We start from the raw sequence: 19,527 nt of genomic DNA, 5'->3' as shown, positions 1-19,527 counted from the left end.
AAGCTGAAAGGATGTTTCTTTGCAGTGCTAGTTCGTTCTGCTTATGTTTTCTAAACCATTACCACAGAAAGCCTTATTTCAAACCAATAGTAACAGTCAGTTTTAGGACTCCCAATATTATTCCTATGAATATAGGAAAGGCTTGGTTCTCACCTTATGCTCATAAAAGGTATCAATAAGAGTAATGAAACGACGAGTTTGTGTCCTTTTTGCTGTTGTAAGAAGTGGTATGTCACGAATAAACACTGTGTCAAAATGCTTTGATATTTCCAAATAGTCGCTGGCTCCAAGAGGCTGAAACAAAATAAACCATAAGCAATGGAAACCCAGGACAGAAGAACACATAAACGTTGTATCTTGACGTACTACAGTAACAGAAGACAACTGTAAAGTCCTAATCATATTCTTATTTTTATTCCTTTGTATCTAACTTGAGGAATGATTGATTGCCCTTAGGGACATAGGTACAGGTGGGTGTTCATACTGCTGCCTTTACATGAACAATGAGAGTTAAAAATGTGCTCTTCTGCACCTAGACAACATTATGATCTCTCTCTGACAACTCAAATAAAAGAATCATTATAAACCATAATCTATAGAAGACGTGATTTCAACCGAAAGCATAAATTATTTGAATAGCTATTAGGATGCTTTCCAGCAGCAAGATTTTTAAATGCAAATTTACAGGCTAGTTACTAAATCCTAAGTAGACATGCATTTAGTTCACCCAAGATTAACCCAGACTGAATAAATATCTTCTGTTTTAAGTATGGAAAACAAGAAGAAACAGAGAAAACTACAATTTTGCAGCAGTTACTTTGTTCATGGTTTCTCCTGCAATGATGAAGTAAAAATCTTCAAGAAGAACTCAGTAGTTTCTGTATCTGAACCATCAACAGAAAATATGTACAAATAATAGTAGCTCATTCAAGTACATTCCTCTAAAATTACTTTTTCATTACATGGAAGGTATTTTTTTCTGCAAGATCTATGCTTTCAGTACCACAGGCTCTACTTTTTCATGAACTATTAAAATTCGTACTCCTGAACTCGTTCCATCAGTTTTACTCGTACAGATACTTCAGAATCTTGTGTGCAGCTACTGAAGAGAACAAGTTCAGCAGCATCTTGCATGGTCACAATTTCCTTCCCAGTTAATGACATACGTGTGCTGTACCAAGTATAATACTGTTATAAAGCACTGCAATATTGCTATTACCTTAAAACAAATAAATACAAAATATTTTCTCTAACTGAAATTGTGAGACTAATTTGTTGTAGGTCACATGTAACTTCTTAACTGGAACCCTTCTGCAAGAAGTTATTTTAAGCAATTATTAATAGATGCCCATGAACAGGACTTTGGGTTTTGTTTAGATGCTAGAATAAAAAACTTGTAGAAATGGTCTCTACACACATACAGGAGAGAAGCCCTGATGGCATTCCAGAAGTTCTTCTGAAAATTAATGGGAATAAGCTAATCTTCCAAGCAAGTATTAAAGCCTCTCGCTCTCCACCAGCTCTCCCACTTGCAGTTTCATGAATCACCTGCTTTCCCATTCCCAAGCACGCAACTTCCCTGTAGCATCTATGGAAAAGAGTTATTATAAAAGCTTTCAATTCTTTTGAGCAGTTTCTGAGGGTAGTATATGCTATATTCTCCCCATAGAATTATATTTAATGCTTATTTTCTCCCTCCAGTTCAGTCCCCTAGTTATTACTATGGACTTAGTCATCAGAAACCTAAAACTCATCATCATGAGGGCCACCAGCACAGCTTCAAACAACACCTCTGGAAAAAAACTAAAATCCTATCTAGATAAACCAGAGTAGCTCAACTCAAAATGATGAAATAAAGCAGGAAAAGGTTCAAGAAAGCGAAAGGAACTGATGGATGGAAACAACGCAGTGCCAACTCACTGGACACCTTTCCCACCAGATACAAGTGATACATCTCCACTGCCAGAGTATCAAGTACAAAAGAAAACAATGGGAGCACTAAAAGCAACACAAGGATGCTGCTGGAGATTTTAAGATTAGTGATAAGCAAATTGTTTAGATAAGGATAATTTTATTCCATACTTAGGACTGGAGTACTGTTAAACACGCAGATCAAGTATGCCTGTGTGATGAGTACCTGCAAGGGAGAACAGCAGCACATGAGAAAGGTTAAGAATTTCTCATGTCTCTCCTTAGGTAAGAAATTACAGACATCACTGCTATGCTGATTCATTCTCTTATCACATGAAGAGCCCAAGCAGTCTTCTGCTGAAACCCAAAACCCTGAGGAATTGTTCTGCCCTGCCCACTTCCTCACAAAAAGCATACCAATACACCCTCCTCATCTCAAAGTATCGGATATTAAAAGCTGATTCCTAAAATAAATAAATATATAACTAAAAATTAAAGTGTCCAAACTTTTGCAAAGTGAGCAAACTGAAGTGCCCAACTAATGAACTGTACAGCTAAGAACTTGGTGGGTACCTTGTTTGGTGGTTATCCAAACAGGAAAATAAAAAACCTGGGTAGTCAAAAGGAAAACATGTGGAAGACAAAAATAAGGCTAATGCATTTCAAATGGGAAGAATGGAAGATGTAATACTGCTTTTCTTACGACATAAGATCATGGTTCATAGAAGGTTACAATATGTATCTTTATCAGTCAAAGATGAATTCAATCTATTTCAGCAATGAAAAAAGCAAGCAATTCAAGAATTCTGCTAATTAAGGGCATAAAAGGCAAGTTTTAACAAGAACTTCTGAAACATCGACACCAACACTAATAAGTGATAATATTCTGTAAATGCTGGCAGAAATGTGCCTTTGGAGACTCCAATATCTTACACTCGGAAAGATTTGAGTCTAGCTGCATATGAACACTTTATTAGAGTAAATTTGGCACCTCCATGACAAGACTCAAGTCTGGTGAGACACAACTGAAATGTCAAGTCAGCCATTCTGCTGTTACACATGACTCAGCTGGTATGAGTTGTAGTCCCTTACATAGAGGAGTTCTCAAAACTGCCTGCTTTTGGAGTTCAGAGACAGTCCTGGAGATGAAAGACAAAGCTTTTAATCTTGTTCCTAACATGCCTAACTCTCATCTTGGAAAGCCCTCTAATTTCCTTCTGTCTTACTCCGTGTAAAAAGTGGAATCACCAGCAAATTTGCAAATGCTCTGGTGACAGATTAAAGCCCTTTTTTGTATACTTCTGACCTTGCTATTGGCCCAGTTTCCATGCTCCCTGTAATTGCTTTAAAGCTGGTCTCATCCACCATCTAACTCAAATGCGAGACCATGATGCAGCAGCACCCTGACCCTTCTCAACTCACATTCTCGCTGGGCTGCTGCCCCCCAAACCTGGCACCCACGGGTCACCTCTGCTACACAGGAGCACCGATGGGGAAATGGGCTCAAGGCCAGACTGCGCCATTGCTGCAGGCTCTGGCTGTACAGTCCATAAACAGAAGCTCCACCGAGGAGCAAATTTCTGCTGTTCCAGCAGCCCACAGCCCTCCCCTCACCTTCAAAGAACTTAGGCCTTACTGCCTTCAGGCCCTTTTTCCCTCACCTTTCACCAAGCACTAGGTGGGTCCCCAATGTCAGCAACACCAGCTCAGACTAGGTAACAAGACTAGAGGCACACATTTTAGATTTTGGACACATAGCACTGTCCTCTGTAAAACCCTCCAGGGCTGAAATTTATTTTGTGAATCTCAACCAATCACAGAAAGTATTTCACTATAGTTAGCAGCATACATGAAGGTATTTCTTCCTCTGAAGTTGCTAATGAAGCCACAAATCCTCCTAATATTGATACATATATATGTAATCCTCTTACTAAAAGTTTAGCCTGATTAATCTCATCCTCTGAATCACACTGTAAAAATAACATTTGGTGTGTGTTTCTGGTACTCTCTGATCTGTTTTGTTCCACTGACTGTTGATAAAAACTCAACTTCAGAACAATAAGACATTTATGTAATGACTCTCTCTTACCATTTGTTACCAGCTCTTTCACATGCTATAATATAACTTTTAAAACTCAAAACATTAACAGATAAGGATCTTTCTTATGGTATTATTGTTCCTGCATGTGTATATTCTGTAAAACTGTTTTGGATTTTTGTCATTATCTCTGATGCCAAGAGTCAGTATTTTACATTTCATTAGCACTAACATGGGCTGTGCTCCTGACAAAGTGTTTACTCCACTTCAACCTGCTTGACTCAGTTCTCACCTTCATTTGTTTTTGTTTCTCTGTCTACTTAATGCATTTTCAGCTATCATCATCTCCATTCAAGTAGGATGTTTATTATTTGGAGCTATCTGTGGGCTGTTTTAGAGTTAGTCCTCTCCTGTTTCTATTATATAGTCCATTTAATTATAGTATAAAGCATCTTTTTTTTCTTTGTTGATTCATCAGTGGCCCAGTATATCACCTTTCAGAGATTGTCTGAAGAATACAGAATGTTTTACTTATGATAGAAAAGGATGTGTCATCTCAATATGTATTTTTTTTGTTGATGTTGCAAGATATTCGAGGGCCAGTTTCAGCCAATCCCAAAGACTTGTGATTGACAGCAGCTATAATTTTGTGCAGACACTCTTAACACTCCAAAATTTCCTATAGACAACATCCAGTTTAAGACCAGATAATATTTACAACTTAATCATTAAGTAGAAACAAACAAAAAAAAAAAAGTAAAGCTCTGTTGTTTGTAAATGATCAACACACTATCACTAGTGAGGCTCATAAAACAGAGCACTGAGATAATGTGTCAAGATCATAATTCCAAGAAAGGAATAGAAAAATGCAAGGCATGATGTATGATGCCACAGCATACTAAAGTTTAAATAAAAATGGGAAGGGGTAGGGCATAGTTAACTTGGTTAAAAAATTTAAAGCTACTGATAGCAGTGCAAATCATAGAACCACAGAACAGTATGGTTTGGAAGATCCTTTAAACATCATCTAGTTCCAACCAGGAGAGCAGGAATCTAAGATCTGTAAACCCTGGAGTGAAAGATACTGTTTTGTATCAATCACAGCCCCTTCTCAGGTTATCACAACCACAGAATCCTGATAAGTAGTAATTCTGCTTGTTTTTACAGCAAAAATTTTTCATAGTGGAAAGTTGTTTCAGATCTTTGCTCTTCTGCTTAAGAAGATGCTTGAAATTTCCTGTTCTTTTATTGATGTATGTATTTATTTAAACAATATGCTCAAAGCTAGCTGAATACTGGAAGCATGGAAAAGGCATGTTTCTGCTCTAAAAGCTCTCATTGCTAAGTTTCCAGTTCCAACTCCAAAGTACAGCATTATCAATGAAATGGTCTCCAAAAATAGTTAAGGCTTAAAAAATTTAGAGGTCTATTTAAATATTTACACTTACTGTTAAGATTTCAAAACCATGATCAAAAAAGCTTTGAAAAAAGAGAGAGGTACATTCAAGAATGTTAAGAAAAAAAAAAAGGCAAACCCTTAAAACTCCAATCAGCTTCAAAAATCTTGCATTATCTGGTCTATAAAGTATAGAATCTAAACCTTCAAGGTTTATGCAGCTTTCACTGAAAGGAGTGCTCTCTAAAAGTTAAGCTCTGATACACATAAAACAGAAAGGTGGTTTGACTAACAATATAACTGTGTTGCAATATTTCCACCTGAAATAAGTTTCTTGAGTTTATTTTATAAAAAATGCTCATGAGTAAGATAAATTTTTGAGGGGGTAGAGAACCTGATTAAATCCTTAAAGCAAATGTAGCTAATAAAAGACTCTCCATCTAGAACTTAAGCTGCAAAAGCTAATCTCTTGGGAATAAAACTAAGATCACAAACTAAAGAAAACTCTGATTTTAAAAGGTTACTGAAAACAGTGCTTACCTGTGGTATGTTTATTTACACCTATATCTGACAATCCTACAATTCTAAAGATGACATCAAATATACAAGCAGCTTTTAATGAAGATCATTCCCTCAAAATTACTCAGAATCATTAAACCATAAATGCAGCCAAGTTATGTCACCACATAGGGCAGACATCCAGCTGACTCAAAAACAGACACTTGCATTTCTAAATCACTTGATTCACTTGAAAATGGTGATTTTTTTCTTTTTCTTTTCCTTTTTTCTTTTTTTTAAGCTTAGTTACATCTTTTCCTTTGAAGTGCAAGCTATTCAAGCTAAGAACCACATCTTCCTCCTGGTCTGAACAGCGTGCCTGTTGCAATGGAACAACAACCTAACAGAAGCTGTTTACCACTTATTTGTTGTGTTAATCTACATAAGAATTCTATTTTGCCATTTTCAGAAACATTGAATAACTACAAGGAAAACGAATTCACAGTAGGATAACCTTTTACACCATAAATACTGATACTAAATTTATAGTAATGGCGTTTTAATGCTGTCGTGTGTTTGCTAATGGTTAGAGTCATGTTAAGACACTACATTCACTGGCACTGGTGAAAGGATCTATTGGATTACCCTGGGAAGCCCGCAGGATCCATGAGGCAGAGCAGCCGAGCCCCTGTGAGCAGCAGGCTGCCGAGGCTGAGCGCTCGGAGCCGGCGCTCCCGGCAGAGGGCAGCAGCTGCTGCGCAAGCCAGGGGAGCAGCAGAGCTCCATCTCCCGACCCCCTCACCTCCGTGACGGGCACACAGGAGGAGTACGCGCTGCTGGCTGCCCCATTGATACCACACCCAATGCCACAATTACCAGTTTCCAAGGAAAATCCTAAAAGGGAAGTGAAGAAAGGGAACTGGCAGAGAGTGATTTTTTTCATGTGTGAACACACTAAAATGGGATAAGACCTATATTTGCACAATTGCGTGTGTGTATATATATATATATATGGATTTTAAAACCAAGTTAATATATACATTTGATTTTTAAAGGTATCTGGTGATCTTTCATTCACACATTTATCTCAATTAACAAATTAACTGTTTATGTTTTGCAAGAATCTAACACCACTGGTAGTGTTTTCCCTTATTGTATAGATAGAAAAACGGGAAGAAAGAAATTAAAGGCCACAAAGAATAGGAGAAGTCAATGTTAGCATTAAAATTTGGGAACTGCATGTCCCTATTTTGCCTGGTGCCTGTCCCAGCCTCCTGTGGCTACATTTAATTTGGATGAAAACCAAGCCGAGTCCTCCTGGCTGATTACACTGGAGAAGCACATTCACAAGGCTCCGTTCTAGTAGCAGGCAACTGCTTCATGCCATGACAAAGACCACCACGTGCCACTCTGCCACACAAACCCTGGTGTCTCAGGTCTGAAAAACTGCTTCTCCTTTGCTTTAAAGCAACCAAAATAGATCAGTATCCTCTTATCCAGTTTTTTGTTGGTTTTCCACATGTTCACATAGCTAGTAAAGAAAAAAACTAAGTGTATAAATTTGATATTAACTAAGTTAGCTAAAACTTGGGATTATCCTCAACTGGGAAACCAGAATCTACAAACTGATGCACACCAGCTTAGGAAGTCAACTGCAATGTCATATCAGCATTGTATAAAATATATTCTCTATATTTTATTTTTATGAACATTAATGGACAACCAGTAATTACCAGTATCTGATGCACCAGTTTAGACAGAAATAACTCTTTATACTTTTGACATGAAAAATTTTGACACTAACATATGAAACAGGAATGAAATACTGTAATACCAGAAAGGTATCAACTCTAACTCCCAGGGTCTCCAGGTATTAATTAAAAAGCAGCTATTATGAAAATTCTACTTAAGCTAGGAGATGTAACAAATATTATCAGGTTACCAATTGCTGAATTGCTATTTTCATCTATTATGTATTAACTGGCATCTCATGAAATAGTGTGATATCAAAGTGGAAAATGTTTCAATATTTCCCCTTAAAACAGAATTTTGATTTTATTTCAAAGGAAACTTCAGTGAAATTTAAGAGGTTTTACAGCCTGTTCATACAAAATACTGTATTACAGAAATCAATAAGTAATTACCTGAGAAATTTCGAACACATCTCCTTAATCCAACACCAGCAAATGTAGATTTTTAGGTCTGGATATTTATCCCTTGGAATGCACTGTAACAGTTACCCAAGACCAGACTAGAAGACAGACTACAGCTATGAAGTGAAAGCAGAGTCACTTGAGTGATAAGCTATTTTGCCAACACAACAAAAGCATCTATCCTTTCATGTGTTGATTCTTGCATAACTCATTCTTTTTTCTGCAGCCCTTAAGGGTAATGGATGGCCAAAGGAATCATTTCACCAAGTTTTGAGTACAATGCTGTCCACTCGTGCTGCAATGATTATAGACGTGAGCAGTGGTATACAAGTTTCAGAAAACTCAAAAAATACTACTGCAAGTCCAAGATAATACTGTAACTTGTAAGTACTCCCATGATGTAGACCAGATATGTCCAATTTGGAAGAAAGGTTGCTCAGTATGAGGGAAATGTCTCATACCCCTCCTGTGAAGCCTCCCTCAAATCCAAGGAAGTTATAAGCCTTGGAAAAATTCAGTCTGAACTGACTGCACAGATCGATTGTAGACTAAGAAGTATTGCCTACTCCCAGAAGTGTGAGAGGGATAAAAGCTGTTTATTCCCTCAAGAGGGATTGGGCACATTCCCTGCAGGTTCACAGTGACAGCTGCCAACAGGCAGCAGGGACCCAGACTCCCTCACATCCCTACTTTCAGGCACTTTAAAACCAGGAAAGATCATGGAGTATTTCAAGTTCCTGCATTTTAGAGAGGGCTAAGCCTAAAAACTAGTATGTAGCTCAAACACAAAAGCCTCCTCCTAAAATGGCATCCAGTTTTGACCCAATACACAGTAAAAGGAGGCTATGTCTGCTTAGATGTAATAAAAAACAAAACGAAACAAACTCTCAAAAAACAAACACCCAACCCTTTCCTCAAAATATCAGTTCTGATAAGAAATAAACTGCACATAGCATTCTTTTCTTCATTGTTCCTGCCCCCATACAGACTCTGTATTTACAACAAATTTGTGTTGGCATATTAGCATCCATTCAAAACTCCTGGGGAAAAAAACCTGTCATACCAGGCTTAGTATAAAAATATGCTCATTAGAAATACTAAAAATGATAAACCTTCAGCAACATTTCTTTTTATAGGTTAATTAACTAACTTAGCAATCCATTTAATAAATACTTTCTTGAGACTGCATAATGCCACTTTTCTAATAAGAACAGCATTTTCAAAACTCAACCCTTCCTATAAAGTCAGGGAGACTGGAGAATTAATTTCATTTCCATTCTTTAGTCATCCACTGTATGCATCCAGAATCAGCCTCTTCATCACCCTTCCTGGACTAAAATCTCTCCAACAGCCTGCAGTTCCACCCATCATCATAAGCATGTGGGAATTTTACTTGTTTGGTTTTTAATACTGACACATACCGCGTTCTTCTAGTGATGTGGAATTTCTCTTGCACTTTAACATTTATCAAAAATAAAAAGCTAGTCAGAGATTTCCAGGACTCCAATGATACAAAATGTATTTGCAGGCTATTTTTAACATATGTTAACTATTTACAGACTGAAAATTATTTCACTGTCCTTTAGTAAAATGAGTATTTCACTCTGCTTCACCTAGAATACTTATTTTTTGCCAAACCTTTTCCTTTTCCCACATTGTTATTAGAAGTTCATCCATCTCCAGCTAAGAATAAGCCAGTAAGATTCAGATAATATAAAACATGAAAACTCAAATTTTTCTTAAGTCTTTTACCTGACGTATTTGCCCATGACCTTTATTTTATCATTTTCCTGCACTTCATAGCTAGTTGCCATTCATTCGGTATTATTTGATTCTGTCTCACCAGTGACACAGGAAATACTTTTACTATCTTCTTCCTCAGAGAGTCCTTCTTGGGTTTGTGTTGCTCTTTTTGTTGTTGTTGTTGTTTACACTTCGCTTTCCAGTGAGTCACACTTCCCTTTTGCTTTTGAATATTACTCTTCCTGAACACTCAAATATGCAACTTCACTGTTTGGAATATCTTTTGGTTTCATTAAATGTTAGAGAATTAAAACTGTTCCTACAGAACACAAATTTCTAGATTAATTCATCACTCCAACCAAATGACCTTGTACTGAATGTAGTACCTTTTAAGCTAGCAAATTATCATTTGCAATTTTCTGGCTAATTACATTTTACCTTTGTATTTCATCTACAGCGTAACATACAACGGTGTATTTTCTTTATATGCTTTTTATAGCCAAGTGCTCAAGGACCAATCCACCTCTTGCTCCATTTCCAACAGATCCCAATGAGTACTTTCCTTCTGGGTTTGTTAATTAGTAGACTGATACGTACTCAAGAACCTTGTATTAATTAACTTTAAGGCAGGTACCTGTACCTTGAATGTTGCACACTGCTCTCCACCTCTTTTAGCCACTCTGTCTTTAAGTAGGCTGTAAGCACCCATTCTGTATTATTATTTTATGAATTGTCCCACAAGGTTTCAATAATAGTAATTATCTCTCATTTTCCCCCATTAATGAGAATTTCCCATTTATCATGCTTGTCATCACATCTTAAGACTGTTACAAAACCATCTGCAAATCTTGTTTTCAATTCTGTTACAAGTTTAATGGGCTCCTACAACACCAACTTTAGATTTCATTTATCTACCTGGAGGCTTTCCTTGAGCTGTCAGTTAAGCTTCACCCTGGCTGCAACAGGCTCCAGCAAGAAGACTTCCTGCCCCACGTCCCTTCATACACTCTGCCTTCCCCTTCCCATGGGATTTTGTCCCCATGTCCTGCACAAAGAAATCTGCAGATTTGCTCCATGCAAATCCAAAAAATTCCCCTCCAGTATTTTCTTTTGTCAATCTTGCTTTTTATTATGTCCTTTCCAGCTTTCTACTTTCCCTTTTTTCATAGTAGCACTTATGATGCCTGTCAACTTATCTACCATTTGGCATCACAAGAAGTAGCAAAACACCTTGTTGCTATGTCCCCTACAGATTTCTGCTTTATCCTTCCACAAACCACTCCCACTATTAGCAAGCTTACTGGAATATATATAAATTACTTTATACTTTCTGTCATGTTGAATGTCTCCTCATTTGGGGTTATTTTTTGCTATAAATCACCAGTGCACTCTTCTGGATCCTCCCTACGTTTTCTGTGACATGAGTGGGAGCAATTTCCCCTCTGACTGTTTAAAAAAGACACTGCATGTTAAAGTTTTTCCAACAAAATTTAAAAGAATTCATGAAAAAAAGGAAGAGGGTTTCATGTCTTGACAGCTGCATTTTTCCTTTTTTTAAAATTTTTCATTTTAGCAGATTTTAATGGCAGCAGGTCAGGCAAACAGAGCAATGGGGCAGGCAAGATCTTAAATGCAGCTTATACTGAGGGAGATTTTCTAACATTGCTATGAATCACTGCAACAGTTTACAGTAATGAAAAATAAAAATCACATTCATCTAAATTTAATAGACAATTCTGAAGTTCATGACTATACTTTTCTGCCTTTGAAGGGAGCACACTGATACCCCTTATCAACATACTATGTAATATTTATGAAGACAAAAATCAGCAATGACTGAGGAAGTTGTCAAAAGAAAACCATTGACTGTCTGCCATGTTGTTTTAGTTTTAAGCATGTGATTTTGCTATGAGACTACCATAACACATCTGCAGAAGGCATCTGAATTGAGACAGCAGGATTTCCAAAGCCCTGGGCAACCCATGTAAGAACAATACTGTCAAACAATGATTAACATTTCATAAGAGTTCTCTTTACTTGCTCTGAGTGCAAACCAAGACCCTCAGCTCCATTATGCCAAGATGATCTGAACCCCAAATAATTCTTGAACAGGATAAGAACCTTCAGACCACTGACATGTGAGCTAATCAGAGCACTTCTGCTTAGAAGCAACTTATCATCCCTTTTAAGTACATAAGACATTTACTGGACTAAAGAATTGTACTAGTATTTGCTGACAGCATAAATTCCCCATACTTTAGGGGAACAAGGCAGAAAAATTCTCAAAACCTTTAATGAAAAGCAAGCTATTCTACCCATGACACCTCCACTCTTACAAATGGCTTATTGGTTTTCTCTGAAACTGAAAATTAGCAGTCTAAAACGTACAGTCTGAAACACAACCAGTGAAATTTCTGTCCAAATAGTTATCAACTCTGTAGCTGCAAGGAAGTGAAAGCATGTCATCACCAAAAGACTGGCCACCATCCTGAATCAAAAGTGCTATTGGCCCAGTTTAGGGTTGTGATTATTAAACAGCAACTTCAGACATCCATGCAGAGATCACTGAAGTACAGTGCAACTCCTGGGGACTTGTCTTCCAACCCACTGAACAATACAATACAAGGAGAACGTTTCAAGATTCACATCTCACATGTTGAAGCAGACAATGTGGCAGTATTTAGCAACATCTGGCATATTTTGAGAAGGCCTGGGATTAAACATTCCTTGTACATGCAGGTGAAACCAAAGCATGGGACAGCAGTGTTACTCCAGTGGTGCCAGGATCACTTCCTTTGCTTGAGTATCAAACTGAAACCCCAGATTATAAAAACAGCACTTGACTGCTATTTACATGTTGAGATGTTACCACCACTCATACACCAGCAGTGATGTTAAGCCAGGCATATATTGTAGTAGGATTTCTGAAGATAATCTGTGATACACCTAAGAGTGAATTTATTATATCATTAAAAAGCAAATTAGTATGGTCCATTTGAGGAAAGGGATTTTTTTCCTGCTAAATTAAAAATATTTGTGTTAATCAAGTTTTTTTTAAAAGCCTTTTTAATTTAGTGCAACTTGGGAATATAGCAAGTTTGTGTGGTTTGATTTTTTTTTTTAACTGTGAAAAGTCTGAGCATTAACTGATCTAGATTGGACTGGGTACTCACTCTGTCACACAGCTCTTCAAACGTGAAGTCTGCAATGGTTCCACACGCTTTATTCAGCCTCAGCTCTCTGCCTTGCACTTTTAGAATCCTTGGTCTAGTTACTATGGGAACATGAACAAAGACTCAATCTTCTCTGGATAATTACTATAAAATTCATCTCTTACAGATAGGAAATGCATAGCTTCATGAATAATAGCACATGATTCAACACATAAATTAGACAAAATGCTGATACAATGACTGCCACTTGAGTGTGGCATCAACCCATATACAGCAATGGAACTTATTAATTGGTCAGTGGAGATTGGGCATTGTGTTCTAAATGTATTCTCTTTCAAGAGAAATTAACTTACGTACAATCATTTTGTTTCTGAGCCAGCTCATCAAACAACTTATCCATGACAGCCTCCACATCAGCTTCACTTGTGCTACAGTGAAAAGAATAATAGAATATGAAATTAATAACACTTGAAGCCAACATCAAACAGCTGCCTGAGCCTGCTTAGCTTTTTGCCCATAAAAAAAAGAGAACAGGATGTTATGCTCTAAATACAAACATTACATTTAGAATACACTTAAAAGTAGAGAATATTAACTCTCAGGTAGATGATTCTGCCTTATTTGCATATACTGAAAGACTTCTGTGTTTTGAGCTGTTTCCAGTAATGAGGCAATACAGGCAGAGCAGATCCATTAACACTATGTGTACACAATGAGAAAAAAGGCTTCTGGCTCTATCTTGCATGCAAAATAAGAGCAAATAGACAACGCAAGGCAAGGCAGTCAAGCACCTAAGGAAGTATCCTTTGAAATTTCTGAGAGGGGACTTTGTGAAATTAGATGTTGAAGCAGATTTTTCTTTTTTTTCGGAGGGGCGGGGGGGAGGGGGCAGTGCTGTGACAAGTCAACCGACCGTATTGACCAAACAATTTGCAAAATTAAACTGTGAAATTAAAAAATACCACTACAATCTCTGCATTAGCAATTTTAGCAGTTTCCCAACTTGTTCCTAATACTGCTTGAGAAAAGATCAACCACAGGTGGTGAAATGCAAAATATTTGTGCTGATAGCTCAAGTGAAGTTTACATTCATCTTCTGGTCCACAAGAATTAAAAAATCAGTCCAATCAGAGAACATTTTTTTTTTTTAATCATTGAATAGGTTAGAGAGCCAAACTTCCCATGCATTATTCTTAAAGATGGATAGATAGACGGATAGATAAGATTTTTAGCAGAGAATAGCAAATTAATGTTACAGTAGACAACAAACTAGAACTAGGATATATGATGTTTCACTGAAGTTTGGGTAAACTCTTTTGGTGTGATGTCTTATTTTATAGATCTCGATGGACTGAAGTCACACTGCTTCGCACAGTTCTAGACATCCTCTTAACTGACAAGTGAATATCAGCTTGTTAAACAAATACTCTCCTGCTCATTAGGCCTTAAGCACCTTAAAAATGTTAGCTGCAGAACTAAGTAACTATTCTTTAGCTAAAGCTTAATGATGACAAACCTTGTAGATACAAAGAATTTGGGAAAAAAATTTTAAACTCATAAAAGTGCCATTTTGAAGAATTTAAAAACCTTTTCTGACTAGGAGGTTACATAAAATTCTAGAAGTTTCTCTCAGCATTGATATTGGTATGATGCATTCCTCTGACAAAATGATAAATGAAAAAGAACAGACAACACCAGAAAAAAAGGCCATAAAAAGGGGTAAAGAATGTGTGCATGTGTGTATAAATATATATATATCTGTATCTATCTCAGAGAGTATGTGCATGCATATCAGTAACAGAAATTTCAACTGAAAGGCTACCAGAAGAAACAGGTGAATATGATGCTAAGGTGGATATTTGTACCTAATTGCCACGAAAGTTTGTTTTGAAAACAGACACCTGAGACTGAGATCGATGAAGTTGCTTTGATCAGGCATCTTGTAATGGTGGTGCACTGATTGCTCTCAAATGAGTATGAAACAGCTTTTAATAACCCTCAGTTACATATTTTAAATGAAGAGAGGACTACACAACATATGAAGCATCAAGAGCATTCTTAAAAAAATGTGACAATGATACTACAGCCATTAATAAAAGAACATATATATGCTGAACAAGAATATTTTCTTTGGGGGACAAGAACTGTTAATTATATTTCAGAAATCTGTAGCAAACTACCCTACAGGACGTAATTTTAAAACAAACCGAACAAAAAGGAATCCCCACATACTAAGCTAGCTCTACAGGGTTGAAAACTCCAATGAACCAGTTTGAATAGAAGAATGAATGTGATTCCCTCAGAAAAAGAAAGGACAAAGAAATAAGTACCTAATTCCATTGGCAGCTATGGGGTTTTTTAATGATTTTTAGCCCCACTGCTTCCTAATGATTTACACATCAAGTTCTGAAGGCAACCAACATCTTTCCAGTAAGAGAGCATAAGACAGAATTACTGCCAAACTCTGCCATCACAAGTCTTACAGCAGAACACGATGAAATATTCTGGCTGGCTACTACTCCTGGAACTTGTTTGTATTGCTTCTCCTCTGACGCCACAGCCACCATGTTTGGCCTATGACCTGCTAGAAACCACAAACATCCTTTTTCATTCTTCAGAGTACAGGCAGTGAGAAAAGACTGTGGCAGGTGCTCTCCACAAGTGTCCAGCAGAAAGGCACAGAGTGCAGCAGGCACAGGGAGCAGCACCACAGGCAGGGACAGCAGCCCTCAGACCGAGGGCCGTGATGAGCAGCACACAGGTATCAGTGGCGGCTTCCCAAAGCACTTCTGAGCAGACGTGACAAAGCACAGAGCGAGTGGAGCCGGGCAAGAATAATACAGAACAAGAGCTACTTTTCTCAAGTTCATACAGCCACAGTTCAAGGAGACAGAACTTGCATTGGACCTGTTTTCCACATATGAAATTCTGTCATTTCCTTCCAAAGGCAGGGAGAGTTACCAGTTTAGTTCTACCGAGCAGTATTCCTCCTTCCAGAAAAATAACTACAACATCTAACTTCATGAAAAAGTAGCATGGACATACTTGGTTTCAAACACTCATCACAGCAATGTAAATACTCCACTTTTCTTAATGGAGACATGGTTTTAAAATCAGTATTTTAAAGGTACAACTGTTATAAATCTAATATTAAGCTATTGTAGTCTGCTTTGTTCAGGCTGTCACTGATTAAATAATATTACAAGAGAAAATACAAGCCAGAAAAATGTTTGCATTGCAAAGGTTTCAAAGTATTAAAGAGGATGTTCCTATTAGGCAGATTTATGCTGCAACCAGAAACACAAATGTGAATATATTTTAAAATATATTTATTTGTAAATATAAAGTGCAAAAGAAATTTTGTCATGATAAACAAAAACAATCTGTCAAAACAAAAGGGTGTTGAGTTTTTTAATCCACAGCATTGGAAACACCCAAAATTAAACGAATCCTTGTCATTGGATTTCTATAAATACTTAATTACTTAAATACAATAAGGATGTTCTTCTATTATAAGAGAATTGTACAATCTCTTACAAGAGGATATTCATTACTTTCTAACCATCTGTCACTTCAGTTCTCCAAACACCACACCTCCCCAAAAAATCTAATTAGTTTTTATTCAGTCACACATTATAAATGATGCTAGTGTGGATAACGAAAATGTAGTTTAATGAAGTTAATATCAAGGCATAATGGAAGGCGTTTTGCTGAACAAAATGGACCAGAAGGCAAAGAAAGGAAAAGTCACACCCTGCTAATTCTACTATACATTTTTCATTTCTCATTGAATAGGAAATTATTGGCTAATAAGAAGGAAAAAAGAGCAAATACAATATCATAGATAAACTTACAGGTAGTAAAGTTTTCCAGCAGCTGGAAGCGCTCGTTTCCTGTAGTCTATTCCAGAATCAAGCTGGACTGTGCTGCAGTATTTCTACAGAGACAAAAAAAAATTTAAAAAAAATAATAGCTTTCCTCGAGCCAAAGCTGTATTTACTATTGTCTGTGATACAGAGAAGACACACTGCTGTGATAAACCATCAGCATGAATATCATCTGCACAACTGAAATTCAAGATCTAAAAGCTGAAGTCTCATTTGCAATTATTAAAGCAAAGAAATAAGCTGAAAATCACTCACATATGCAAAACAAAAAGGTCTATCACAAGTCTATCAACTAAAAAATTAATACCAATTAGAAGCACATGGGATGAAATGAGGGTGGATATTACTCATTCTGTCTAGGCACTGCTTTGCAAAAATAATTATTTTCACATTAAAATATATATATTTTGCAATACAAAATTAGAAGCACTAGAAGTTTAATGGAACAGAAACAAATTCTAGCAACAAGTGAAACCACTTATATTTTATAAGCTAAAAATAATTTTATCTTTTTCTTCTACTAAGAAGAGTAAAGATTTTATAATACAATGATCAAATATATGAACCACACCAAGTTTTGCTGCAAAATGGACAAGGAGGGAATAAAATCTTTTGGATATAGAGCTTTGTTTATTTCATTTTTGCAATGTCTGAATTAACTCAGAAAAGGATCTTTTTTGCTCTCCTTTAAACAACCTGTAAGATTCTAAGTGTGATACAGATCCTGAGTAGTTACAATAATTGCTTCTGTTAGAAAACTTAAACCCAGCTGTACTAAGAGGTGCTTTTTCTGATTCAAGGCCTGAGGCTGAGAGCAAAATTCCCACTAGTATCAAGAAGATCAACATTTTAAACCATCCCCCAGCAAAGGGAATAGCTCTGCTTATCTGTTCCAACACACACAACTTCTGGGTGTTATATGTAGCAAGAAGCAAAAGAAGCTATTAAAGAAAGAGAGGAAGTTTTATTATTTTAGAAAATACAGTTCTATCAACAATTTAATTAAAACAATAAAAATTTTTTTAATGTAATTCAACACCAGTAAAATTCTGCCACTAAATCAGTCTGCTTCTTCACTGCACCATGAATTATTGATTCGTCTTTAAGATTCTTGTTAAGCCTTTCATATTCTGCATGTTCGAATTTTTCAAAGCCTCCTTGAGGCCATTCAAATAACAAAATTGGAAATGTCAAACCTCATTCATAGCAACTACATTGCAGGGAAAACATTTAGAAGAACTATCATCAGTGGTTTAAGGAACAATGGCCCTTTTGAACAAATGCATTGCATAGGACACAGATCACAAATATCTGCAGGAATTACTGTGATGACTCATTGCACTAATTTTTTGCCCTTGGCTATTAGTGAAGGCTCTACACCTACTTTAAACCTCCAACTTCTCTAGAAAGAGATACAGCTGAAGAAAGAAGGTAAAAAAAATCATCCTGAATGCACAGAATCCCAGGAAAATCCATGTATCTTTAATTCCAGTAAGTGAAAAAGCCATGCTAATCAAATCATTATCTTGGACTAAGGCTACTGCAAGCACAATAGCATTGGTGCTACAATATTATTATAATCTATTCCCTTTCTTTTCCTGAGAGCTCACAAAGAAAGAGAATAACAGAGCAGAAGAAAAAAGTTCCAGAGGCATGTAATAATATGCACGGGGAGGGAGGATGTTTAAGCTTTTCTTCAGTATCAGACTGGCAGCCAAGGCCAGAAGGAAGATTTCAGAAATTTCACAGCAAAGCTAGTTCACTTAGCTTTTCTTTGCCAGCATCTTTCCACCTAATGGTTTATTTTTCCAAAGTAGTAGGTTAACTTAAGTACTATTTTCTTTATGTTAATAGGGGGAAAAATCCTGCTACAGCTTTGAGGTCTATGAGTTTACTTAGATTAACTTGAGATACTTGCATATTTAGTAATGCTGTTAAACATTAGGGTCTGTTTTTTCCTGGAAACAAGAGATGGGAATTTTACGTGAATTCAGCCTCATCTCTTTGGCCTTCAAGCCGGATTTTTCAACTCTACTGCACCCTCAGGATGTTGTGTGGCACATAGTGAAAAGTGAACACAGACCCACATACACTTGAGAGTATTCCATGGTTACGGTAGGGCTGAAAGAAAAAAAGCCCACCTGAAGACTGCAGCTGGTGTGAATTTGTTCGCTGATATTTACAGTGGTGCTGGAGGCTCAGCTGCTCACGACCAGCAGGTGTCCTGTGCACCGAGATACAGACTTGTACCGGGCTGTATCACGCAGGTCAGCGCAGCTCGGTGATGCCCAGTGTTACACTGCTTCAGTCCGTCTGTGTTCCACTTACAAACCTGTCACTCCATCCACCCACCAACAGCTTTTATGACTCCAGGATTGAACATTACACTGAATGAGTTTTGGAGGTAAGAACCATGGAATTGAAGATGTAAATACTACCGATACAGCTAAAGAGAAGATGCGCCTTTTTTTTTCTTCCTTCTCTTTTCCCTGTTTTTGAAATAATTAGTATTATCATTCTTCAGGAAAAACTACTATCATTAATGACTCTAGTTAAAAAGAACTTGTGTGTTCAAGAATTTTTTTATGTCTTTGGACCCTTTAAGCTACAAACTTTGCCTAACAGAGATATTTTCTTCCCTATAAGCTTTGCTTGTATGTCTGTAATAATGTACTATTTTTGATTCGAATATGATACAACATGATATAGTTTATTTCGAAAAAACCTA

At 36.9% G+C, this 19,527-nt stretch overlaps 1 protein-coding gene across 3 annotated transcripts in view; it reads right to left on the bottom strand.

Moving 5' to 3' along the window:
- Nucleotides 1–19,527, bottom strand: part of AFG1L (AFG1 like ATPase) — a 67,277-nt gene that overhangs the window by 7,785 nt on the left and 39,965 nt on the right. For all 3 annotated transcript variants that reach the window (XM_063389756.1, XM_063389755.1, XM_063389757.1), the window contains 4 exons: nt 16,767–16,849; nt 13,270–13,340; nt 12,913–13,013; nt 154–294 (listed from right to left, as the gene is read on the bottom strand). In XM_063389756.1, coding sequence (XP_063245826.1) covers nt 154–294; nt 12,913–13,013; nt 13,270–13,340; nt 16,767–16,849 — 396 coding nt within the window. The remainder of the gene's footprint in view (nt 1–153; nt 295–12,912; nt 13,014–13,269; nt 13,341–16,766; nt 16,850–19,527) is intronic.

This window comes from Prinia subflava, chromosome 2 (genome assembly GCF_021018805.1).
Source record: "Prinia subflava isolate CZ2003 ecotype Zambia chromosome 2, Cam_Psub_1.2, whole genome shotgun sequence".
NCBI lineage: Eukaryota > Metazoa > Chordata > Aves > Passeriformes > Cisticolidae > Prinia > Prinia subflava.
Note: the sequence above shows the minus strand (reverse complement) of the source record. Positions and strands in the feature narration are given on the sequence as shown.